This window comes from Macaca fascicularis, chromosome 3 (assembly GCF_037993035.2).
Source record: "Macaca fascicularis isolate 582-1 chromosome 3, T2T-MFA8v1.1".
Taxonomy (NCBI): domain Eukaryota; kingdom Metazoa; phylum Chordata; class Mammalia; order Primates; family Cercopithecidae; genus Macaca; species Macaca fascicularis.
Window position 1 is genome coordinate 164828020 of NC_088377.1, and position 27938 is coordinate 164855957.

Below are 27938 nucleotides of genomic sequence, written 5' to 3' on the forward strand. Positions count from 1 at the left end.
TTGTGAATTAAATGATATAATATTTTTTAAAAGGTGCTTTGTTAATTATTAGGTTGTTTTGCTAAATCCAATAGTCAATAACTAGTTTTCACATTAACTGACTTATCAGCAGATTTGACACACATAGTCATTGCCTCATCTTCAAAACACTTGCTTCACTTGGATTACAGGCTCACACCCTCTCCTGGTTCTCCTCCTACCTCAATAACCTTTTCATCTTAGTCTCTTTGGCTAGTGCTTTCTCTTCTCATTTACCTCTTAGTCTTGTAGCTATGCAGAGGTCAGTTCTTTCTCCTCTTTGTTTTTCTATCTTCATTCACTCCCCGAGTGATCTTATCAAGTCTTAGGGCTTTAAATACCATCTATATTTTGATGAATCTCAGATTTATATCTGCAGATTAGCTCTCTCCCATGAACTCTGGACTCTTTTGTATTCAACTGCCTACTCAATATCTTCACTTGAGTATTTCAAACTTATCTGTCCAGCACTGAACTCTAGGTATCAGCCCCTCTCCTAGAGTAAGACTGCACTTCCCATCATCTTCCCATTTCAGTTGATAGCAATTCCATTTTCCCAATTGTCAGATAAGCTGTGAGGCATCTTTGACACTTTTCTTCCAACCATATGCCATATCTAATCAATCTGGAAAGTTTGCTGATTTTATCTTCACATTTTATCAACAAGACATTCGATATCTCTATTACTGCCCTTGGTCTGAATTACCATGGTCTCTCACCTACTGCAATAACCTACTGTTTCTTTCTTTCTGTCTTGTTTCTCAACACAGCAGCCCAAATTATCCTTTTTAAAATCAAAGTTAAATTGATCATGTAACTTTTGTGCTCAAAACTCTTCAGAGGATCCCATTTTATTCAATGTTAAAATCTTGCAATGGCCTAGTTTGACCCTGCCTGTTCCATTGCCTCATTACATTACTTACCTGACCTAATCTATCATTCTCCTCTTTAGTTACTCTCTTCCAATTACACTGCAGATGTACCTGCAATAAGGTCTTTGCACTGGATGTTACCTCTTCTGCAATAGTCATTCTCCAAATATTCAAATGGCTAACTCCTTCATTTCCTGTCTTTGTTCAGGTATCACTATCTCAAGGAGGTCTAACCTGACCACGTTATTTAAAATTACCACTCTCTCTGGTCCCCATTATCCTGCTGCATTTTTTCCATAACACAAAATTACCTTTCTAGCTCACTATACTGTATAATATTTCTATTTATCAGATATATTATTCATTGCCTCCTTTCCTCTAGAAAGATAGGAAATATTTTGCCTGTTTTTATTCATTGGTATGTTCCCAAATCCCTGGAAGGGTACTACCAGGTGAATATCTATTGAATCACTGAAAAATACATGACATTATATATATATATATATATATATATATATATATATATAAAATATATATATATGTATATATATGTGTATATATATGTGTGTATATATATATATCTGTACATGTGTATTTTCACATTCATATATGTAAAATTTATATATAAATATTTTTGATGACAATAATATTAATGCTTGTTTTGAAATATCAAATTGAACATACTCTACATACTTTAGCGTTTCAGGTTCAGTTCAACAAATACGAGAAAAGTTTAACATTTGTTGATAGTCTTCAAATATAGTAATGGGCTCAGCAAGATACCAGTATTTAGGATTGGCTTAAAAAATAGGTAAAGTGATAACTATGATGGCCAAAGAGAGAGGTATTTAGGGCTCTAAACTTAGATGAGGGCATTAATGACATGGTATCCTACTCAGTGACAGATCTGAGATTCAAAGATGCTGCAGTGGCCTGGAATTATAGTTTAAAACTCTCAAAACAAACTTTAACTGTGAATATTAAACCTCATAAGAATGCTTGATACTTAGTTTGTATCATTGTTTAACATACATTATTTAATTTGATCTTGACAACAATGGGTTATGTAGCATTATCATATTCTACTTACAGATGATTAAAAAAAAGAGTTATTAAAGGACATGATCAGGGTCCTCCAAGTAATCGGCAACAAATGTCAAATTCTAAGCTCAGGCCTTATGACTAAATCTCTAGCTGATTCATAATAGACTGTAGCTTTGGTCAGCTAACTTATTAGGAAAAGGTAAGTTACTCTGTTGGGAAAAAGGATCGCAATTCTGAAGAACAGTTTTCTCCACTAAAAGTTCTGAGGACTATGATTTGCTGCAAGTTCCAGTTAAACTTACAAGGTGAAGAGAATCACATAAAGTTTAAAACAAACTTAGGCTGAAATGCCATAGGTAAGACGATAGGCTAATTTACCTTTGCAACACTCCAAATATTTCTAGAATCATCTATTCACTTTTGTGAATGTATAAATAATACAATTGGCTAACATATATGGAGTACTTACTATGTAATGAAATTTACATTTATTAACTCATTTAATTATTAAGTCTCATTGACAAACTAGAGATAGTTTCAGGAAGAAAAAAGAAGATGGTGGTGTTGATGGAGTTGGAAATGGCAGATTTGAGGATGGGAGTTGAGGTCTGGAAACCACTAAGACTCAAGGTGGGAAGAAATAAGGAGGAAATGATATTAGTTTTCAAATTCAAGCAACACTGTCATGCAAAAAAGTGAGGTTTGTTTATGAAGTTCTACATGTTAGAAATAAGTTTAATGAGTCTGTTACTGAGTTTCAGATGTGGGCTCAATAAAGCTGAGTTATTTATGAGTTAAAATTATTCAAAAATAATGTGTATCTCCTTAAGGGATATTAGAGGCCCATAATCCAGAAAGCCTTTAAACACTTTCTGAATGATCTCATCTGTAAGAGATATTGGATGGGATCCCTGTTCTGGGGGAGAAGTGACCAAGATGAATTCCCTTTCAAATCTAAGATTCTATGACTGTTAAATTAGTCTGGGGATAAAGGACTGCTGGGCAGGTGTCTGCAGTCAGAGTGATGCAAAACTGCCATTGGCACCTACAATTTTGCTGCCTTTAGTCAGGCCCTTACACACCAGAAAGAGGCAGACATATATATCCTCGGCAGCTCCTACGAAGTCAGCCCTTCCCAGGTACTCTTTCCTCCTGCTTCCCTCTAATGTTTGTATGTCTCTTCCCGTAACAGCTTGTTACAGAAATGCCCCATGAGTCCAGTGAATCTCACTTCTACTTCAGCCTCTTTTTAACAGTCAGTTTAGTCAGTTTTATTGTTAATAAACCATAAGAGACAAATGTATAACTCTTAAACATACCTATCTCTGGACACAGAACCATCCAAGCCTGTAGGACAGGGGTTAAAAATTTGACACCCTATTTTTAACAACTCATCAACCCCTTCTTTTTTTAATTCCCGATATTGAAAGCCATAGAGCATGTTGAGGCATTTAAGATGCTTAATAGATTATAGCTCTGAGATTCCTTGGGGCAGCAGAATGTCAGTCTGGAGGCAAGAGGATCTGAAGTGCAGCCCTGGCCACTCTTCCAAATCAATGGTCATTAGATAGAAAAGACTCAAAGTTATGTGGGAGGGGAAAACCCAGGTAGAAAAAAGGAGCGGAGAGGATAAAAAGTGCAAAAAGATCTACTGGGGCTCCAAAATCAGGAAGAAGGACATGAAAATAAAGAAGGGAACCATTCCTTTCACAGGAAGAAATGTAATCAAGGGTTAATTAAAAAGAAAATGAAAGACGGGTGAGCCGCAAGAGAGCAATGTTAGACCCAGGCAGAAGATGGAAGTCCAAAGGTGATAAACTGCACTGACTGGCATCTCTAACTTAACATCTCTCTTGAGACTGTTTCAGCTGTGGTTTAGATAGTTGTTTTCTGGGTGGCTGGAGACTGTTTTCAATGCATTTGGGAAACCAAATCCACTTTCTTCAGATGGGTACTCTTAGATTGTATAGAACCAATAAACACCTCTTAGCATGAATAAACTCCTGGAGCTATACATGAAAATTAGTTTGGCTTTATCTTTGTAAATGGCGGGTTTCTGGAAATGAAAACAGGGAAACTTTTTCTTCATTAAAAACAAAATTGTTTTTCCAACACCGTGAGGCTGAATTCTGCTGAATATAAAAAGCTTATGGAGGATGTCAACAAATTTTCCTGTTTCTGAGAGAGAGGCGCCAGGCATAGATGTCAGTGAGAGAAGAGGGGACATACATTTCTCCTACTGACATGTATGAATCAAGAAGTTGCAGCTTGTGTTTGTTCTTTGAAGGTGGGCACACATGCAGAATGCCAGAGAGGAGAAATAGTTGGAAGTTTGGGGGACTTACATGGAACCTTACCAACGGGATGGTTTCTCCCTTTAAAAATAACTTTTCTCAATGGAAATCTCAGTACAAAACAGGGAATCAACTTATGACTTTGGCAAGAGGACTTACCTTCTTAGAAGGCATGATTCCCAACATGGGGAACATTAAACTAGGTAGCAAAGCTGTTACCGACAGAGGCAATGCTTCTGTAAGCCAAAATATGGCGACCACGAAGAGTATGTAGGCACATTCTGTTTCCTGGTAAGAACAAATGCAAAGCAAAAGGTGATATCATGAGACCGGAGAAGTCAACATTCAAACACAAACATGTTTGCTTAATAGAGCCATGTCACAGAGAAAGTAAGAAGATCCGAAGACCTCTGCATCTTTGAGTTGCCCCCAAATATTCATTTCTTAGAAGTTCTAAGAAGCAAAATTTAATAAACATAAAAAACTAAAGACAGAAAAAAATCCCCATTCATTACATTTATTTCACATTTCCCTCAAAATAGACAACATCATCTAGTCCATCTTCTTGCTCAGATTAGTGTATATAGATGTTTGTACTCACCTTCATTTGGCCTGTAAAATGCACTCCCCCATACTTCTGGAGTACAGAAATAGCCAAGTTACAGCCTTTCCCCTGGGGGCAGGAACCTACCTTCTAACTGCATTCCTTAGTGTCTGGTTGAGTGGGACCCAAGCACTTCTGCCTTCCTCTCCTTCTAACTAAAAGGAGAAAACCAACCTAGGAGTAACCTTTGCAGTACTGCGTCTCAGAGAAAAGACATGACAAGTTGTGTGGCATGGATGAGCCTGAATGCTACTCTTAATAGGATCTGTTGCTTTGCTTAGTATAAAACTATATTTTCCTGTTTTAGGGCATTGTTAAGAGATGGTCAAACTTTTATCATTATATTTAACTTATATAGATAACTTTGGTATGAAATCACCTGGAATGTTCTAAGTATTTAGTAAAGGTTAGCAGCTATCAAATGGCGCTATTTTGCTCTCACACTGCTTACTCTGCAAATTCTGAGTTACATTTGAAAAATTTATAAGAACTGCTGTTTAGGTTGAATTAAGCTATTTATTTAGGCTTTTATTTATGTGTAGCACTGCTGCTTTCTGATTCACCTGGCTCAGGGTGAGTCCTTGGGGCTTGGGGTTTACTTGACCAGCATCCCTACACTTCCAGTGCATTTCTAACATACCCTTAATAAGCCAGGATTAGGCAATATCTTTATTGTGTTATCTATTTAAAGGAGAAAGAATAAAAGTGTTTTGATGTTGACAGTTTCATACAGAGTCTGCTTCTACCATCTTGATAAACAATAAAACAACGAAACAAAGCTGAGCCTTGACTGGATCTTCCTAAACAGCTCTAGAAAGAATTGTGAATACTAGCTTAATTAAAAATGCCAGTATGGAAGAAAGGTTGTGCATTTTCTCTTAATGAGAATGCATGGGTAGCCTGAAAGTTCATTCTTATGACTTTATGTTTTCCATCATACTTGTAAGAACCTAGGTTGCAGAGATAAAACGGAGCACTTTTTATTTTGCTCTCTAGTTACAACTAGCCACTATCTTGATCCTATTTATTCCCCAATCATTATATCTCTCAAATCTGCCCCTCTACTCACTTCCTCCACTGTAGGCAAAACTATTCCAATATCAGGTCACTTTCCAAGAATCCATTTTGCATTTGGCACTCCCTTGCATAAAGCCAGAGTAGAGGCCTAGCCACCCTGACAACTGTCTGGAGCACCAATCTATAAGGGTCTGCTAAAACATCAAAAAGTAAATAGAATACAAGGTGCTAGCTGGTTCTGTTCACCATATACACCCCCTGCCATAAGTGTTGAACATCCATGTCAACATGGGTCTTTGGGTGGAGAGTCACGGTCCACTCAGATGGTACAACTTTGGTGACAGAATAAAAAGCAAAATTTCAAGAATCACATTATTACCTGGCCCAGACTCCTTCCGTATTTTAAGTAGCTCAGTCCTGACTTAAATCAACCAAAAGTCAGTGACTTTTAGTTGTTTATTGAAAACAATTGAAGAATCCTCATTTTGCATTCAAATCCACCTTCACTCTGACTATAATGTCTTATCGCAACACCTCCTGACATCAGTTTTCTATATCCAAAGAATCTTCTTTACACACTTTCTTGATATTTGAGTTCTGATCCTTGTTCCTCATAATGCATCCCTTTCTCTGAACTCTAATTCATAGTGTTCAGTCAGTGGGTATACCAGCAAGCCCCCAGATCCTTTACGTGCTAGTTTCTGCCTGCCTGTGCTCACATTCTAGATCGTTTGACCGTGTTTGATCATTTGGATGAAGCAGTCACAAGCTGATGGACAAGTCTAGCAAGGCAATTCTTTGTATTTGATTCACAATGTTATAAGTCTTTGTGCTTAATTTGAGTCAGGATTTACAAATCAGCAGGTTTAGTGTTAAAAGTAAAGTCTGAATTCCTTCTATTAACAAACTGAGATATTTGGTAACATTGGGATCATATTCTTCCATGGCAACAGTTCTCCGTCACCTTTAGAGACTGACTTGTATTTTTTCAGTTCTATACAGTACTACTATATTAATTCACTTATTCTCCTACATCCTCAGCTTTTGTCAGCATTTTAGTAAAATATCTGGTAGGAAAAAGGTTGCCTATTTGCTCTGCCTTTCAAATATTGCTTTGTCATTCAAGAATCAACACTTAGATTGCGCATTTGGACTTCTCCCCTCTGCTGCTCTGTGAGGTTGATGAACCAGCAGTGTCAGCATAATCTGGGCACTTGTGAGGAATGTAGGACATCAAGACCTTCCCCAGACACACTGAATCAATCAGCATTTTCAAGCTCATAAGGTTATTCTTATCTAGGCTAAAGTTTGAGAAGTACTGGGCTATACCCTTTTCCAGACCTTCCCTTTCATCTTTAAATCTGGTTCCAGAAACTTGCTTCCAAGTAGTTTCCTTTTGCCTAAGCTGAATCCCTGAATGTATAACCCATTTGGAAAACTTGTCCACCTTTTGATTTGCAGTTCAAATTTATGTCTCATCATGGAGTTTACCCTGCACACATATGTACATTTTGTATTTTTTCATAGGAGTCCCAGTGGATTATAATTGCAGCTAGCTAAAGCACCATATCTGCATTGTCTTTGATAGCTGCCTTCCCATAATTTGTGGAAATTGTCCCCTTTTTTCACATCTGAAGAAAACCAAAGGTCTGGAAAAGGAGGAAGACAGAGTTACTCCCTTCTGAGTGCTCTTTTTTTAAAACCTTATTTTTTTATTGACGTGTAAAATTGTATGTACTGTATTTATCATGTACAACGTGATGCTTTGAAGTATCTATGCATAGTGGAATGACGAAGTCTAGCTAATTAATATGCGCATTCCCTCACATCATTATTATCTTTGTGCTGAGAACACTTTATATCCACTCTTTTTAGCATTTTTCAAGAATACAAAATGTTATTAACTACAGTCACCATGTTGTATAATAAATCTCTCAAGCTTATTCCTGCTATCTTTTGACCAGTATCTCCTCAGTCCCGACACCTGATCTCCCCAGACCCTGGAAACCACAAGTTCACTTTCCACTTCTATGAGATCAACTTTTTTAGATTCCACATGAGTGAGATCACGTGCTATTTGTCTTTCTGTTCCTGGCTTATTTCACTTAACATATCCTTCAGGTTCATCCATGTTATAACAAATGACAGGATTTTTTTCATTTTATGGTTGAATAGTATTCCATCCTCTGTGTGTGTGTGTGTGTGTGTGTGTTTGTGTTTGTTTGTGTGTGTGTGTGTGTGTGTGTGTGTGTGTGTATACATATCATATTTTCTTTATCCATTCATCTGTTGATAAACACTTAGGTTGATTCCATATCTTGGCTATTGTGACTGGTGCAGTAATAAACATGGGAGTGCAGATAGCTCCTCAATATACGTTTGGATATGTATCCAGTAATGACATTGCTGGATCATACAGTAGTTCTATTTTTAATTTTTTGAAGGAATGCCATATTGTTTTTCTTTTTTTTTTTTTAATTTTTTAATTTTTTTTGAGACGGAGTCTGGCTCTGTCGCCCAGGCTGGAGTGCGGTGGCCCGATCTCAGCTCACTGCAAGCTCCGCCTCCCGGGTTTACGCCATTCTCCTGCCTCAGCCTCCCGAGTAGCTGGGACTACAGGCGCCGCCACCTCGCCCGGCTAGTTTTTTGTATTTTTTAGTAGAGACGGGGTTTCACCGTGTTAGCCAGGATGGCCTCGATCTCCTGACCTCATGATCCGCCCGCCTCGGCCTCCCAAAGTGCTGGGATTACAGGCTTGAGCCACCGCGCCCGGCCGCCATATTGTTTTTCATAATGGCTGTACTAAGTTACATTTCTGCAAACAGTGTTCACATCCTGGCCAACACTTGTTATAATAGCCATTCTAACAAGGGTGAGATAATATCTCACTGTGGTTTTTGTTTGTATTTCTCAGAAGAGTGAGGTTGAGCAATTTTTCATGTACCTGTTGGCCATTTGTATGTCTTCTTTTGAAAAGTCCATTCAAATTTTTTTGCTCATTTTTCAATTGGGTTATTTGCTTTCTTGCTATTGAGTTGTTTGAATTCCTTATATATTTTTGATATTAATCTCTTATCAGAATAATAGTTTGCAAATATTTTATCCTAATCTCTAGGTTGTCTTTTCACTCTTGATTTTGTCTGTAGTGAAGAAGTTTTATTAGTATAATGTAATCCCATTTGTCTATTTTTGCTTTTGTTGCCTGTGCTTTTGAGGTCATATCCAAAAAATCATTGTCTAGGCCAATGTCATGGAGCTATTCCCATGTTTTATATTCCAGTAGTTTCATAGCTTTTGGTCTTATATTTAGTTATTTAATTCATTTTGAGTTGATTTTTGCATATAGTGAGAAATATGGTTCTGATTTCATTCTTCCGCATGTGGATATTTAGTTTTACTAACACCATTTATTGAAGAGACTCTCATTTTCCCATTGTGTGTTCTTGGCACCTTTGCTGAAAATCAGTTGGCTGTAAATGTACAGATTTATTTCTGGTTTCTCTGTGGTTTAATTGGTCCACTTGTCTGTTTTTATGCCACTGTCATGCTGCTTTGGTTCCTATAGCTTTGCAGTATATTTTGAAATCAGGTAGTGTGATGCCCCTCAGCTTTGTTCTTTTTGTTCAAGATTGCTTTAACTATTTGGGGCCTTTTGTTTCAATACAAATTTTAGGATTGTTTGAGTGCTCTTTAATGGGCAGGATAGCCATCTGCTCCAATTTTCTCAGGACAGCGTTGTTGTAAAGTTTCCTTTCTCATTAGTATTTCCTTTTATTTTCAAAATTGTCCCTCTTTGGCTGATAAATTAAACAAGCATCCTATTGGGTTCATCCCAGGAATGCTTCCTTCCTACAATTCCTTTTCTCTATTGTGTGATTTTTTTTCTTGGTCATGCTTGGTGTTGTGAAAGAATGCAGGAAAGCATTCTTTCCCTTCAAAGTCCTTAGGCATTAAATAGCAGAAGGTCAATTCAAACACAATACCAAGTATTTTCTTTAAAAACGACCCTATTAAAGTATATAGGGTTATTTGTTCACTTTAAAATCAAAGATCTGTGAATAGTCTTGCTAAGAAGAAGAAAAGTACAAGAGATAGAAAAGAAAACAACCATTTTCTTCTTTTCTGTTACTCACATCTATTCACACACGCACACAAAGAATATGAGGGTGAGTAATCTTTGGTGGACAAGTTCTTCTGATGAAGAAGAAAACTACTCAGAAGTTGTGGAACTGTGTTGCAACTAAAAAGAGATCCTAGATATTTGATTTTAGGACCGGCTTTGAGGCAGAAAATAAAGTAGCTTCATTTCATCACTAGAAATTCATAGAGTGACCCATTATTTCAAGCTATATTATCTGTCTCTTGTAAATTTCTTCCAAATTTTGTCTCTTTCCTCTTTTTCTTCACCTTCTTAACAGACCTCCTACTCCTAAGAAACAAAACCACCACAAATTGTTTACCACCATCACACACAATCACTACCACTACTACCTCCTCAAGAGAACAACAGTCAAACAGCAATAAAAGAAGACAAGTTGTCAATTAAGAGTATGAGTTAATCCTTCCTCCCCCACAACCTACCCCCCAACTCTGCTGGAAGTTGCTGACACATCTGATATCTTTATTAAAACTTACTCTGAAACCATAATAAGTAAATGTTTTAATCACATTTTGTTCTGAAGTATTTTAGTATTATGAGTTCTTAAACTGAATAATAGCAACAAAAATAATGTGTACTTTTATCTTGTTTATTTATCATGAAGGACATGACTGTAATGATTTATAGTTATGACTACCACTGACCTTACAATTTAAAAAAAAAAATCATGATTCCTTCTCAAAATAAAGAGAAAAGAGAGAAAAAAAAGTCCAGAGGACTTCCTCAAAAATACTACTTTTCTGCTTAAAAATCTCTGTACTTCTTATCACTTCCAACAGTTAACATCAAGAAGTTCAGCAAACAAGCCACACCTAGCCAGACAGAGGCAGTTGTGTAGAAACCAGGTGGAATTCCATTAGATCATATGAAATGTCATGTTGCTTAACCCTGGATACCTGCTCTGTGTGTATACACTGCACCTCTTTGGCTCATTCATAGCAGCTCCTTCTTTCCTAGTATAAGATTTCCTCACACTACTAGAGACATGAAGTTATAGTATGGACAGTTCCTGGTCCCTTGCATTAAAAAATATATGTATTAGAAGTTTTTTGGCATGTATTCTTTAAAAGCATTTTCAAAATTATAAAATATTTAGAACATAGTAAAAATATGCAACAAACATTTGTACAGCTTATCATATTTAACAAATGTTGACACTTTGCCACATTTGCTTAAATTATTTTTAAACAAATAAAACATTCCATATTCAGTTAAAGACTGATGTTAAAGTTGAAGACCACTCCCTCATTGCCTTCTCCTCCACCATTCCCAAAGTTAACCACTGTCTAGAATGTGGTTTGTATCCTTTCCATTTATGTTTTTGTGATTATACTACATGCAGACATTAATACATTAATAACACGTGGTTTTAAAATTAAGGTTTACCCTATATGTCACTTTGCAACTTGCTTTTTTCACTCAATATTTTATGTACTTCAAATACATTCATGTTGATACATGTAGATCTATTGATACTTCATTTTAAACAGATATAGTATTCCTTTTTATGAACATTTTACCATTTATTTTTCTGTTTTTCCATTGATGTTTGTTTGGATTTTTCCCCAATTTTTTACTATTATAAGGCTATGGACATCTTTGTACCTATCTCCACATGCATGTCTATGGAAAATAGATTGTCTTAGCTAGTGGAGAAAACTAGCATCAGAACTTCAAATGGGAAGGACTCCATTTGAACTTTACTAGATATTGCCCATTTGCTATCTAACATGGTAAGGCTTTGTATCCCCACATGAATCTTATCTTGAATTGTAATCTCCATAATACCCACATGTCAAGGGAGAAACCAGGTGGAGGTAATTGAATCATGGGCATAGTTTCCCCCATGCTGTCCTCATAATAGTGAGTGAGTTCTCATGAGATCTGATGGTTTTATAAGGGGCCCTTCCCCTTTAATTTGGCACTTCTCCTTCCTGTTGCCTTGTGAAGAAGATGCCTCACTTCCCCTTCCACCATTATTGTAAGTTTCCTGAGGCCTCCCAGCCATGCTGAGTTAATTAAACCTCATTTCTTTATAAATTACCCAGTTCTTTATAGCAGTATAAAAATGAACTAAGAAGCTATCTGAGATGGTCATACTAGTTTCTGTTAACACCAACAATGTTCAGAAGTTCCATTTCACCATCCTTGGTATATTGGATTAATTTATTCATTTGACAATTTGATGGTATGAAAAGTTCTTCTTATTTAATTTGCATGTTCTTGAATACCAGTGAAGTATTTTCACAGTTATTGAACATAATTGTTTCTCTTCTGCAAATTCTATATTTATAGTTCTTTTTCACTTTTCCGTTGGGTTATTTATTTCTTTTATCTCATGAATTTGTGGCGTTATTTTTAGATTCTTAATATTATTTCTCTATAAACTATGTATTTGTAAACATTTTTTCTTAGTCTCTGGCTTGTCTATGAAATTTGCTTTATTGTATTTTTAATTGACAGGAGGATTTTAATTTTAATACAGTGATTTTTAAACTCTTTTCTGTTGTTTCATGTTTTTACCATATTTTATAAGAAAATCTTTCTGTATTATATATATTTCCATATTTTTTCTAAGATTAAATTCTTTTCAAGTGTAGAGCTTTAATTTTTTGTATAGGAATCTAACACATTTTTTTCCTCAAAATGAATAGCCAAAGTGCCATGCTTTTTAAATTGAATGAGCTCATCTTTTGCCTAGTAATTCATGTTGCTACATATTTTCTATGCTGAAGTTCTCAAATGCAGACACACAAGCTTCTGGTCTCTTTATTTTGTCCTCTCCCTCTCCCACTGCTGCCTTCTAAAAATCAGTTCTTGCAGAATTATGCTCTTTTAACATTTCTAACTTTTCAATAAGGTTTACAATCTGTATAACAACTCCTTCATCTTATATGTTTTTCTAATTGCCTTAAAAGTGTTAGATTTTCATTCTTTCTTTTGAATTTTAAAATTACTATCTCAAGTTGTAAAAATTTTGTTCAAATTTTCATTCAAATTACACAGAATCTATGGAGTAAGACACAGCTTTAAGTATTTTTATCTATGAACTTCTCTATTCTTTCAGGTGTCTATTAAATTTCTTCTATAATATTTTGTAGATTTCTCCAGAAAAGTCTGTTATATATTTATTAGATGTTTTCATTATTGTTGAAATGAAAATTTATCTAATTATTATCCTTTTGGAGGCTTTTTTTCTTCTCTATTTGGAAGCTTTAAAAAAAATCACATTATTTTTAATCTGAAATCTCATTCATGATGTGCCTAAATATGGACTAATATCTAATTAAGTTGTTTGTACTTACAAATGTATTTGAGAGCTCATCTTTTTAAAAAAATTCTGGAGAATTCAGTAATTTTTACTTTGAATATGACTTATTTTCCAGTGTTTCATTTTCAGTAATGTCTTTTATACATATGTTGGGGCTCTGAAATCATTCTCCAAATGATTCTCTCACTTTAAAATATCCTTTTATATTCTATCTGATATTTTTGGCAAATTCCTAGTATTCTTTCTCAGTTCACTGAATATATCTTCAAGGATACTCAGTTTAAAGTTTATTTCATCTTGTAGTATACTATAAGAGACATACCTTGGTTATAAGATTAATGATAGCCATAAGGCTTATTCAGGCATCTTGCTGATAACTACATGTCACTTAGCAGTATGTCACATAGTAGGGTTGACACTAAGTGTCACTTAGCAATGTGATGCAACCTGGCTTGGGGATTTCCAACCTTGGCCTGGGAATTTCCAGGAGACAAGGCTACCTCAGATGCAACTTTCATAAACAAAAAAGGCTTACTCTTTCAAGAATTGTTTAAACTCCCTTTATGATAGAAATGCCTGGTGACTCACCTGGGCTGAATACAAGCATAAGTAAAGGGGAAGTGTCCTTTAAATTCTGAGACTGGTCACTGGACGGAGGCCCTCCTGGTCAGTCAGTCATCTGACTGCATCTGGCCCATGCCACTGGCCTGCTCTTCATCTTTATCTTGGAAAAGTCAGAATAAGTTGTTGAGCATTAGAATAAGCTGTCTAAGACTCATATTTGACATTAACCAAACGAAAAAGGAGAAGCTGTTGAGAATGAGCTGTTGAGCATTAGAGTGTCTAAGACTCATCTTTGACATGAATCAAATGAAAAAGGAGAAGTTGCCCCTCGGGAAGCTGGTTAACTAGGACCACCCAGGTGCCTCAAACATGGCACATCTATTGAGGGTTTTGTTTGTTTTTTAAATCTCAGTGTCAAAATTCCAGGATATCTAACTAGACTTATTTTATACTCTCCTGTTTTTGCTTTATATTTTGAAAAATAATTTGTTTCTCTTTTTTGGGGGGGTTTTTCCTTTTCTAACTTGTTGATTTCCCTATTATTTTCATTTCTTCCGAGCAGATTTTGTCAGTCTTTCTCTAGTGTCTTATTGTATTTTGAAATTTTATTTTCAAATTTATTCTGAGTGGTAGCTTTATTCTTGTGTTTTCTTTTTCTGCACTCCTTGTTTCTCATCACTTTTACAGTTTCTTCCAGTCAGTTCCTAGTTCCTGGTTCATATGTGTCTTATCTTGACACCCTAGAGTTCTTTTCTTGCCAGCATAGCATGGATCCAGTCATCTAGCTGAGTTGGGTAGTATGGGTGATGTCTTGGCTGGGAAGCTGGGCAGTGTTTGCTTCCTGTGAGCCACCACAGCCAGCGGTCAATCCAGCTCTTTCTGTCTTTCACAGGTTTGAGAAAACCATTTTCCAGCCCTTAGTTTCTGGCATTTAACCTGGCTCTGGCCTCTGAATGTCATGGGAGTGCTTTCAACCACAGTTTTCCACCTTCATGCCACTTGTTTGCTCTTCCTTCTCATCCTGATCTACAGAGATCTTTATTTGCTTTGTGTTTCCAATGGAGAAGGAGCTTGGGAAGGGAGGATCCTAATTGTCTAAAACCTCTTCTAGACTGTTAATCATAGACTTTATATATAGAAAAACTTATTTAAGATGTGAAAATATTTGGTAAGTAGACAGATAAATCTGTTCTCTGACTTATGACTATAGTATGGGCAAGTAATACTTATGAATGCTTATCATGTGTCAGATACAACACTTGGCACTCCATGTGACATTTTATTTAACCCCCACCAAGATTCTTTGGTGTACATAGTGTAATTCCATGCTGAACTAAGGTTCAACGATCACATTGCTAGCGTGTGGTAGAGTTGAGATTTGTCCACGTATAAACTCTATTATAGTATATATTTTTAAAATTTACTACCCTGTTCCCAACATTTAAAGCAGTACTTGGCATAGAGTATATGGTCAGTAATATTTCTGAGTGAGTAAGGTTCTTCTTTCTCTTCTTTCTAATATTGTTTGTATTTATATATCTTATAAAACACTAAATCTATATGTTAGGCATAAAGTTCCTTAGCATAGAAATTTCTTTCTCTTTGTCTTGTTCCCTTTTCTCTGTTCTCCCCTCCTTTCCTGGAACTGGATATTTTGCCTCCTGCCCCAGTGGGTGAATATGTTTACAGTTTTCCTGCAGCCCTCATCTCTCTTGCCAACAAACAGCATTGGAACTAAAATGTCTACCCGCATAGGTTAAATCCTCCATCACAGACATTCCCACTTACCCAGCCCCCAATTAACAATATCAAAGTCATATCTCATCTTAACCACCTCAAGTGCACAGCTAGGGCACTTGCTGAAGGGGTGAAAAAGGCAAAGAAAGCTATGACTAGGCAATTTGGATAATGACTTTTTCCTCCTCACAAAGTTCTGACTGTCAAGTTATCTTAGAAAATGTGGCTGATTATATTTAAAAATCACCATGGTTCTCTTTTAAATTATAGCCCCACGTGGAATTAGAATATAAGTTGGCTTTAAAATACAGTTTTTTCATCTCTTCTGCTTCTTTAAATGACATACTGACTGATATTAGGGAGTAATTTGGCTGATGAATTAGTACGTATGTGGGTATGATCTCTTCTCAGCACAGCGTGAGAAAAGCAGAGCCAATCACAGACCTCAATCACCGCAATCGATTTTCTAAAGAGAACACAAAGCAATTAAAAAAGGAGAAAAATCATGCATTCTAAATCTCTGTGCTACAAGAAAAACACCATTATTATTTGACAGAGCCTGTGAAGGGCTTTGTATGGTTCTTGGTATTCCTACCCCTACTGCAGCAGTGATAAAAAGACTCAATTTATATTAATTGCAAAGTTTAAAGTGCTTTAAAATATCTTCATTTTGGAATATGGAGAGTAAAAATAAGCTTAACTACAAAGTCAAGGAGAAATAACTAGCTTTTTTTTAATTTTCTTTTTGTTTTTTTGTTTTTAGCCAAAATGGATAGCAGAGAAAACCAATTGATGGCCCACTATACCAGTTATTGGGAAATTTTTAGTTCCTCCTTTCCACTCAACCTCCACACCTAACCAGCACCTGAGACACATTGTTTTCGTACTCTTTACACAATGGAACTGGAAAAAGATACAGAAATAATCAGCTCTCCAACCTGACTATACATTTGGATATGATCAAAATGCAATCCATGAACTATCTGCTCCAGAATCACCTGGGGAGTTTGTTCAACGTGCAGCATCCTACACTTCACATTAAGAGTTTGTGACTTTACACAAGTATCGCAGGTGAATCTGGGGAACATTTGGAACTTTTTAAAAAGAGCCTTGCTCATTTTATAAATAAAAAAAAGTGAGCCAAGGGTAGCATGTCTGAGTCACTTGGGGAATGTTTCAGAATATGCTATGTTAATCAGGACAGGATAAGCTATGCTGTGGCAAAAGTTCCAAAATCTCAGCAGTCTAAAACAACCAATTATTTCTTACTCATACTATTTGTCCATCATGGGTAGAGGTTACTTCGTGATCCAGGCTGAGAGAGGCATCACCTCAACATGTGCTTTCGTGATTGCAAATGCATGAACAATGATGTAAGGCAATCTGAGCACAGCTTTTAAAGATCTGATATAAATATCATTAAATAAGCAATGACATCATGGGCTTGGAAGTCAGACAGATTTGTATTTAAATCCTCTTGCTCCCTTTGTGGACTGTGTGACTTTGAGCACATTTCTTGACCTCTCCAAGTTTCTGTTCTTCTGTAAAATGGGGATGACTATTTCTAATTGTCACCATGAGGCTCACAGTGGGCATCCACATTTATTATTGTTACCAAACAAGGTATAAAACATACTATGGGAGGAAGAAAGAGCTTTGTGGAAGGGACAGCCTCTGGTTACACCTACATTCTTCTTGTTCTGTCCTTTCATCATTATTTTCACTCTATCGAAGTTCCTTCCTTTCATCAACCTCTTTCTCCTGCATTTTCTCCTTCCTACCAGGTCCAAAACCTTACATCCTTCTGCCATGCAAGATCATCCATTCACCCAACACAGTTATTAACTATCTACTATGTGACAGGCACTGGGTTTGGTGCTGGAGGAGACAGAAATTTAAACACTATACTCCATGTTCCTGAGATATTTACAGTCTGGAGAGAGAGACAAAGATAAAGCAAAATGGAAGACACACTGTAATGGGGGCCAATGTATCCATGATGCAATGAGAGCATTGAGGATGATCTTCCATTTACATCACAGCCTGAGCCTTCCTTCCAAGGCAAGAGGAGAGGGCATTCTAGGAGGAGGATACAGCATATGTGAAGGCAGAGAGACAAGAATAATCACAGGCATTCTAGAAACTGCAAATAGTGAAGTATTGTTAAAGAGGAAAATGCAAATGTGGGAGATAGATATTGGGGACTGTGTGGTGGAGGCTTTTAGGACAAATAAATGAAAAGTCATAAGTATCCATCAGCATACCAATCTTTTGTTTAGATATTTTTCCATTATAGGCAAAAGGGAACCATTGAAGAATTTTGATTTTTCACAATAGGACTGAGTTGGCATTTAAAAAATAGTACTCTGGCCAGAGACTGTAGGAGAAAGTGTGTAAAAAACAAATGGTCTATGGAATAAAGAGATAAAGACAGCTTCAAGGAAAGCAGTGCCAACAGGAAAGGAAAGAGAGGAGAAGATGAGATTGAGAGGGGAGATTTAGGAGGATTTAGATTAAGGAGATGAAACACCATATTAGTGATGGGGGCTTGTGGATATTTGAAGTGTCTGAGATGACACACAGCTTTCAAGCCTGTGAATGGAGTGAAGGGTAGTGGCGTTCTCTGACATAAAGAAAACAGAAGGAGCAGCAGGTTGTGGGCAAGTGGGACTGCATGTGGTTAGGGGAACAGAGAGGCTGGAGGATGATGAATCCTTAGTGGTTTATCCACTTTTTAATTACACCTTCATAACCCAAATGATTTCTTTAAATTATTTGGCATGCGTTTACATACAACCTTCTTTTGCCATTAATGTTTGTCATCCTATACAATGACTTCCCAGTAATTCTGCAAGCTACTTAAAGACAGAAACATTTTAAACTTCTGCTTATATCACACAGTTAATCTGGCACAACACTTTGGGCTGGGAAAGTTCTTGTAAAATATTTGTGAAATAAAAATATATTATCAAAATTGGATTTTCTGATTTTGTTGAGCTACCACATTGCTATTAGCATGATTTCTATTTTTTTCTTGTTCTTCATCATTTCTTCACTCTTTGGTGTCCAAAATATTCACTTACTTGCACTTTATAGAATTTTCTTCTTTATCTTAAATCCCTAAAATATTTTTATGCCAACATTTAAAACAGTATCAGTTATTTCCGTTAATATATTTAATTATTTTATTTGGCCCTTTAAAACTTCTTTGTTTTCTTAGAATTCTCTCCTCCCTCTTCTTTCACTTACAGTCCTTTTAAATTATCTCCCACTCATTTTCATTTTCTTTGACAAACTTCTCAACCTACCACTTCCTCCTTCTAGGGGATGCTTCACTTTTTAAAGTTTATATTTCCTTATAATAATATTTCTCCCATCTGTTTATTTTATTTTTATGTCTAGCAACATAAGTCTCTCATTATGTATCATTTTGTTTATTTATTATTATTTCTATTCTCACTTTGAAAGTCATGATGCTTCAAGTGAATATATCGTGACTTTCAAAGTTAGAATATAAAATATTTTCTAGAGAAATCCAAAATATTTTCTGAAGAAAGAATTAAAATTTGGTACTGGTTTTACAACCCATCAACTAAGAAATGCTGCTCAGTACATGTGTAGTTGTTTCCTTGTCTCCTGATCTTAAAAAGGGGTCCTGATTAATGAGTAAGCTAGATGGAGTAGGTGTACCTGGAAGAATTGCACTCTACAAATATAATATATTGTTGTTTGATTTTCCTCTCTTCTAACAAATCTGGCCTTCTTTTTGTTTCATGAATAAAAATACAAAGATAATCCAATAACTGGAAAAATAAGGAAATAGTATTGACTGCTGAAAAGAGTAAAAATTAACAAAATAGTCAAAAAAGAACAAAGTTCCACAGAGAATATTACTGAAATTATGCCAGGTATACAAGACCAGTTTTACCAAGATTTTAACTGCAAATATTTAAAGAAATTTCTCTCCAAAATGAGAAAAACTCAGTGTGATTATTTCATTCAAATAAAAAGCAATTACACTCCAGACTTGTTTACTGATCATTAACTACTAATTGGGTAAGGACTGAGATTACCATTATGTTTAGGAGACAAAAAGAATTTCTGATGCTCAGTGTAAATCAATAAGAAAATGGAATTTCATTAGCAAAGTGAGATTCACACCAATGTACTAGGAATATATTTATTATGACCATGGAAGCTATAAAGACACAGATACCAAGTTGTGATTAACATCATTGGCTCTAGAGTCAGACAAAAGTTGGTTGGAAAAATCTATGTAACCAGATTTTTGTAAGCTGCTTGCCTGTTTTTGTCTCTATTTCTAATTTGTACCCAATTATGGAGAAAACGGGCACCGTATCCTGACAAACTGATTGACCGGCTTAAATAACTGGGGCTCTGGGACACCCAGCAAGTGATATCCTTTATAGCTTCAGTTCTCATAAGCCTATCTTCAGTGGTTAGAATCACTGCAACTTTCTACCTTAATGACATTGTGTACCATGAGGTCAATTGAAGAAATGGTTAAAACATAACTCATCCATTTGGCCTGTCTAAAGCATTTTCATGAACAGCAATGCCTGTGTGGTTGATACATGATTAACAAGCCATGAGAGAGTAAATCTTCAAAAATATACAAAAGACTAAAACAAAATCACTTTTAAAGCATGAATTCTGAGTTCTGACAGGACCCAAGCTCAAATTTACTTTCTGGAGCATGTAGGTGGCCTTTGGTGAGTTCCATGTCTCTGAGCATCAATTCCCTCAAATGTAAAACGAGAAGCACATTTGTACTTGTTTATTGGTTTGTGATAGAGGTTAAATTAGATAATTTGGGGAAAGTAGTTAGCAGAATGCCTGAAACAGACTATGCAAATCAGTCTATTCTCCTTCCCTGTTAATAATACATTGAAAAACCAGTTAGGGTCTTTCTTCATTCATGACACTTTTTTGACTTTAGATGGAATTAAGACAGAAGTTAAGGCCAGTCTATTGAACAACTCAATAACCAGTAGGAAAATGAAGGAAAGAAATTAGTCAATAATTCATTGTTTGTTGGCTCTATATCCTGTAGATTTCTTGTGGTTTTGAAAGAGAAGCTTGGATTTTTGTTTCCGTTGAATGTTTTAGTTAATCTAATATTGTATCTTTAGAAGCATAGGCTCCTCCAGTTTAGTAAGCTAAAAGTTAACAGTAAATTGACTTGCATTTATGTTAAAGTAAACGTCTCCTTAAATTTTATACCCTCCAAAGGCCTACATTCTTTAACAAAAAAATTTCCTTTCATTGTAAGCAACAGTTAAAATAATACTCTTTCAGTTTAATTAGCAGTTTATTGAATGACTAAATATATGTTTAAAGTGGCCAACAAATAAAATCATGTTATTGTACTAGGAATAAATCCTCCATTAACATTAATTGAGTTTTAACAAATGAGTTGATTAGGAGGAAAGGAAAGAGGAACCCAGCTCACCAGATGCAACTTGGTGCCAGACACCTGGTTCCTGCATGTAATGTTCTTTCGTCATAGCACCTTGGAAAAAATAACCAGTGGCCGCATTTCTTAAAAATAATACACTTCCCAGTTAATGAATCATGTACTGAAATGATTGGTTTTGATTTATTTACTCATTTTGTTTTTCAAAGAGTTTATATTCATTTCTCTGAAAATTATGGAGGATAATCAAATTGTCATGCATTTATACGTTAAAAGATCAGCACAGATGATATGTAGTCATGACCTAAATTTGTCTTGACTAGTTTAATTTCCTACTTTCTCTGCCATAAGTAAGAACCTATGCTGAGACTAACTCAAAAATATTAAAATATAGCAGAGCTCCAGGTATGAACCAGGATATGGTCATGACAGGATTCAGCCAAATCTAGAGGACTCATGGGACCAGGAGAGTTGCAAAGTGAAGATCATAATGTTGGCAGGGAAGTGGGGTGAGAATTCAGAATAGAGCCCTATTTCTGTGCTGGAATTTGTCATCTGATGGGACTGCCAGAGATTCATATAGGAGACCTCACAAGTAGCCAGGGGTGGGAGTAGCAGGGTGGGAAGGAAAGGGTTAGTCACACAGAATTTGAAAAACAAAACCAACAAAGCCAAAAACAGCTGACTAGGTCTTTTAGTTATTATTATTATTTACAAATTCTGTAAGAATTTGAGGACTTAGAAGAACTTTGGACCAAAAGGGGTGGGGAGTTTTTCCCTTCCTTCCATGTAGCTCTGTGAGACCTCAGCACAAGGAGAGACCCAGCCAAGAATGCTGCAGCTGGAAGATTGCACCTGGTGGGAGACAACCCATGGATGCCACAGCAGGGGCCAGTCCCTTCTCCAGCTTTGCAGGTAGAGGAGGCCTTGACAGTGTCCAAAAGGACTTTATTAGCTCACATGAATTCCCTTCAGAGGTTGCAAGATCACTGGCACAGATTTCTGACCGAGGCTGGAGGGACCACCATATTATAGTTAATATGATTCTATTATAACCCAGACTGGTGTAACCTTGATGAGTACCTGTTAGAGGAGAGCATCAGCAGTGTTCTTTCCCACTAAGAGGAGGGACTGTGTATAATGGAGTGCTGGGAATTGCCCCACCTGTGGAGTCAACACACCCAGGGAGACTGCCACTGCACTCTTACTGTGTGTCAGGCACTGCTCCAAGTGTTGGATGAGCGTTTCTTCATTCCATTCTCACAACAAGCCTGCTACTGTCCCCATCTTTCATATGAGAAAACAGAAGCACAGAGACATTAAGTAGCATGCCCAGGTGACACAGTTTGTAAGTGGTAAATCTGGGACCTGAAGCAGAGAATTTGGCTCCAAAGCCTGTCCTCTTACTACCAAGTGACATTTGTGCCTGACACTGAGAAGGTGCTCGTTAAATGTTTGCTGATTCAAATCATTTTCCCAAGAAATTAAACATGCTTGAGCTTATTGTTCTGGACTTAATACCCTGACTACTCTTAAAAATCAAACAGAAAAATGCTTACAAGTACACCACAATGAAATAAAACCTGAAATTATCAGAACATGGTACAACGCTTTATTAGATTTTCTGATTGACCAAGGGAAATTACTCTATGCTTTCAATGTCTTCTTTTCCCACAAGGAAACTAAATTTCCAGGAAGTTCTGTGACCAAGCCACAGAGCTGACAAGTAAATTAGTCTGTGCTGGACCTAGGATTTCCCTTGTTCTTCCACCTCTGTCCCCAGCAATTGCTTTGCTGCCTATTCTCAGGGGAAGGGATTGCACTAGCCCTGCATGCACCCTGGAGAATGACAACTTGAACTGCAAAATCTCAAAGGTTGTGCTTCTTTTGTTCTTCCTCTCATCTAGCTGGTAGGCAGAGAACAATTCTGGTTGAATACTCTATTTAATTATGTTTAATCATACTAAGAATCAACCAATGTTAATTATTAAAAAGGGAGAAAATGGACAAAGCATCATGTACAACCATCCTGACTTTAGGCATGAAGCGTCAACACTCATTCAGCTCTGAGCCAGGCAGTTAAACAGCAAACAGTTTTAATAAAGGACAATTAAATAAGTCAGGAAATCCACTAGTCTGTTCTCCAATTTCACTCACCTTGGTGTGGAGGACGATGGGCAGAGGCAGTAAAACCAACACAGTGAGAACCACGAGGAGAAATCGGCGATAAACCATAATGTAACTGAAGAATTTCATTGTTCTGAGCAGGTGGCTTCAATAGTGTCCTCCTCCAAATAAAGCAGATGTTAAATAACCAACTTGGATTAATATTTTTCCAGCCCGTCACCTTCACTCACTGCCCTATATCGACCAACACAAGTTAAAATTAAATCTCATTTTTTACTGTTTTACTATCACAATTAACACGAAGAGATAAACCCAAGAGTTTTCATGAGAAATCAAAGACCATTTGCTCCTCTGGTTTTTCAAAGAAACCCTGCTTTCTTTGATCACATTCACTGAAATATGGACTGGACAAGCCTAGGAGAAGGCAAAACCATGAAGCTGGTCATTTGTTCACAATAAGGCGCCTCCACCCCTTTTGATGTCCTCTGACTTCCAGAGTCCCTAACTGGAGTAGTTACCACATTGTCGTGGTGCCATGAGTGAGTCTCCACAGGCAGCCTCCATGGCCCTTTCTAAGGAAGTATGTTTTTAGTGTGTAAATTGAAATAACAACTAATTTGAATTTCAGTATATGGCAGTGAAAGGGAAACTTTTTTTAGAGATGGATTTTTAAGGGATTTCTTGGACAATGTATTGCAAAGCCTTCTACAAAATTTATAGCAAATGTCCTTTTTGTTTAAAAGCAAAGTTCTGTGTATTTCTTGGATCCTATTGTCTCTTTCAACAGGAAACAAAAATAACCATAAAGTGTTTTATATAAACCCTCTATTTTAAGACCTTTGAAGGCTCGACTTGATACTGTTGTGCTGATACAGACTTCATAATTATCAGAGAATCTGCATAGAGATGAGTGATTAGGGACATTCAAGTGGTGTGTGTGTATATGTGTGTGTGTGTGTATGGTGTCTCCACATGAGCATGTGGGAAGATGGAGACTCTTCCAACAGTAATATGGAGGATGTATTTTGAAAATCCTCAGGGATAAGGACCCTGGTTTGTTTCACATTGCGTTGTAAATCGATGGTACAGAAAACCTCAAGTTAGCAACTACTACTTAGCTTTAGATATAAACGAAACACATTCCCAGCCCTACTAGAATTTATAGTCAATTTCTCTTGACATAGATAGCCTTACTCTTATGTAATCTATAGTTAGCTTTTAGGTCTTATTTCTAATTTCATACTAATATAACTCTGCATTCTCTTTCCATCAAGAAAAACAATTCTCTCACCAGTACTCACCATATTAATGTAAATGAGAAAGCATTTCTTCCTGTAAAAAATTTAAATTTCTAAGCATCTATTATGGATAATTATTCAGGAAAATCAGAATAGTAAACAGAAAAAAAAAGTTTCCAAACCAGAAAGTCTTATTATATCTTGAATTTCTTAGATGAAAGGATAATTACAAATGATATTAGTAATAAATGGTTAGTGACAATAGGTAACAATAGTATATAGTGTTAAAATTAATTTATGAACTGATTTACTCAAACCAGTTGTAGTACTTATTTTTTTCCATTAACACCCTGTACAGTTCTATAGTTCATTGCATGCTTTTTTTTAAACTACTACTTTTTGAAGAAACCATTTTTGCTCTCAGATTTCCTTCAGCTACCTGGTGAGATGATTTGAGTCTCACTTTTTCATTTTAGAGGATTTTACTTTGTGAGATGACACCGAAAAATGAAAAGGCATTTGCGTGACATTTAAAGGAAATGAGAGCCTATGTGTAGGGAACTGGAACCAGACAGAGGCTAAGGGAAAAGCACTTGACATTTGTCAGTCCCTCCTTTCTGTACCCTAGTCTCTTCAGGTCCTCATTTCTCACCAGAGGAAGGCTCCAGGACCCTGTTCTCATGGTCTCGGCTCTAGCCAGCTGAATCTTCTATGGGTATTCGTTATTACAAAATGCCCTCACCTTCTCCTTACCTTCAGCCAACCTCTTATTCCTCAGTGGTTTTCTCTTCACTGTCACCGAGAGAAAAAATCTAATAAAATAATTTGCACTAAACATGAATGACTTATGTGAGCTGAATGTCTCTGCAAGAGTCACTGGGGAATGAAACTCTAAGGGAGACTTCGGGGTCCCTTGGATACATATCTTAAGGTACCCTTCAAATCACATCACGCTTTAACTAGTTCCATGCCTAGAACAAATTAGTCACAGTTGTGAAATTTCACCTCTTTGTACAGAAAATCATAAATCTTACTACATCATAATTGTGTTACGTTTTATCTAAACTGAATCACACCATTACATAATCATGAATCAGTTCATTTAAAACATGATTTTCACAAAAACATGTTTTTCTCCCAACATTCATTTGTTCTTAAGCTTCGACTAGCCCTTTATTAAAAAACATGTTTACCGAAACAATCACAAATATTGTTCATTCATTCATTGTTATAGTTACCTCCTATGTCCCAGAGAGTTTACATTTAGTACCTCATTTAATCTTCAAAACTTGATACAAGTTGTATATATGTATTGTTATTATTTATATTTTATAGATTTGAAAACTAACATTCAAAGAGGTAAAGTAAAATATCCCAGGTACTAAATGGTAAAACCATTCATTTGAATCCAGTTCTTTCTGGCACCTAAGGCAATGCTTCTTGTACTACGTTTGAGGTCTACCATCATGAATAATCATTTGGCACTAAGCACTAAATCTTCAAGTCTAGAATTTGTATGGAGATACCTGGTTTGGTTAGTTTAGGGACTATAGTTCTGAGGTTTGCCACTGAGCCCTCTGGATGGTCGTAAATTATGTGAAACTCAGGTTCAAGCACAGAGGAAATGAAGGGTTTCTTATTGGTAGTAAAGAAGTTAGATTGTCCAAGATGCTTGAGTTGTCTAACCAACTGAGGGGAGTGGAAACTAGTTTTTATCCAGTTGTCTCACATGCTTATCTCAGGCTTACCTTCTGGTTATCTCTTTCTTAGGCTTATGTTTATAATGTTAACTCCCAAATTTGTGTTCTTCAAGCCTTTCCTTCTTCCAAGAATATGGTTTCATCTCTGTTTTAAATGCTACCCATTGTTGAAGTTTGACCTTGTAGATTCATCTCAAAACCATCCTAACAATCCCAGTGCTTGCCCAAATCCCCGATCCTTGAGTTTCCATGCACACACCCCGGGTGGTCTTTGAGTCAACTGTATTCAAATAGTATCAGGTGCTTGACAAAAATGCAGATTCTCTGCCCCTTTGGATCTAAATGTGACTTTGAAACCTTCACGTTTTGTTGGCACCCTGTGTAATTTTTAATGCACAGTAAAGTTTGAAAATCATAGATAATATCTGTAAGACACATTGTGGCCTATGAGTAGACTGATGTTATTTACTATTTTAATAATGCATGTAAATCTTACATCTTCTGTAATATTGTTAATTATTTGAGTACAAGGAAGTACAGACTACTTCCTTTGCATCACTTATATCCCTAGTAAAGTGTTGGGTACAAGTAAATACTCAAAGAATACTTTCTCTAAACTTACCTATGAGTATAGATAAATGGAAACCAATTAGCTTCCTTGTTTATATAGTATGGTTTACTCAAGCAGTTTGTCAGTAGAGTATATAGATTTGCAATGAGATATGGCTTTTCAATGGAAAATATTTGCCCCATTGCAAATATACCCATACATATAAACACTCAGATGAAAAAGTGTACATACTCAGTATACAGTTTTACTATGCTGGTGAAAACAGCCAGGTGCATTTGTATATAAAAAGACAGTGCGTTTGCTTCAATTATGTGTTTCTATTTTCACTCTTAGGGTTTTTAGAGTTCAAAGTGCATCCCAGGTTTATTCAATTGCTATTGTTGAGATTATTGGCCAAAAAATGTAAGCCAGATTTTCTCCCAACATTCATTTGTTCTTAAGCTTTGACTAGCCCTTAAATGCAAAAACCCACTCACAGTGTACCCTTAATTATATACTCTGGTTACCTTCATAAATTGCATAACTTACAAGCACTGCGCTGTGAAGGGTATACTCTTTGAGTATATGAGCTGAATCCTCAAACATTTTAGATACTGTTAAAACTAAGATGATCTTTTTTCCTGAGTAGCATCCTGTAGTCATTTACATTAGCACTTTTCAGAGTTTCATTTCTTTTTCTGCTCACCTCTCTATTCCTTAAGATATTGAGTCTTCTTGATGAAAGAAAAACATGTAGATTATGTATATAGTAAAATTTCCAGGTTGATGTCGATTAACTATATTAGTTTTTACTTTCATTTCCTAAGATAAAGGATAAAATAATTAGCTGGGGTAGAATAATCTACCCTAGAGACTGTATATTTATACACAAGTCCCTAAAACTTAAATTGACATCATTTATTATTAACCAAAATTTCAATAATTATCATTCCAGTGTAATGAAATAAATGACTGACTGAATAGATGAAGATTGAACTGTGTCCTGCAAGGTGAAGACCTGAATGCTCATGAACTGAAAAGGAAAGCAAATTCCTGAACAGGAAGACCTCCTTCTAGCAATAACAGCACCTGCCAGAATATGTCAGCTCTGAAGCCAAGACACCACTGGCCACACCCTCCATCAGGGTGGGGAGGAATAATTTTCTCTTGGCCGAGCCTTACCATATTTTAATCTTGGGTTCTCTGGGAAGTGAAAGAGGAAAATTCAAGGAGCTAGGAATGTAGAGAAGGGAAGAGAAAGGACATTCCAGGACACTTAACATACTATTAGAAAAGGGAAGTTGAG

The 27938-nt window shown here is 36.3% G+C and overlaps 1 protein-coding gene across 4 annotated transcripts in view; it reads right to left on the reverse strand.

The window, feature by feature from the left end:
* The window catches only part of SLC13A1 (solute carrier family 13 member 1), a 93807-nt gene extending 70508 nt beyond the window's left edge, over positions 1 to 23299 (reverse strand). For 2 of the 4 annotated variants that reach the window (XM_065542519.2, XM_074035889.1), the window contains exons 1-3: positions 23175 to 23299; positions 13868 to 14003; positions 4388 to 4516 (exon numbers count right to left, since the gene is read on the reverse strand). In XM_065542519.2, the coding sequence (XP_065398591.1) occupies positions 4388 to 4423 (36 nt within the window). In that variant the 5' untranslated portion in view covers positions 4424 to 4516; positions 13868 to 14003; positions 23175 to 23299. The remainder of the gene's footprint in view (positions 1 to 4387; positions 4517 to 13867; positions 14004 to 23174) is intronic. The other 2 variants (XM_065542518.2, XM_005550635.5) reach the window with 1 other exon arrangement.
* Between the last annotated feature and the right edge of the window lie 4639 nt (positions 23300 to 27938).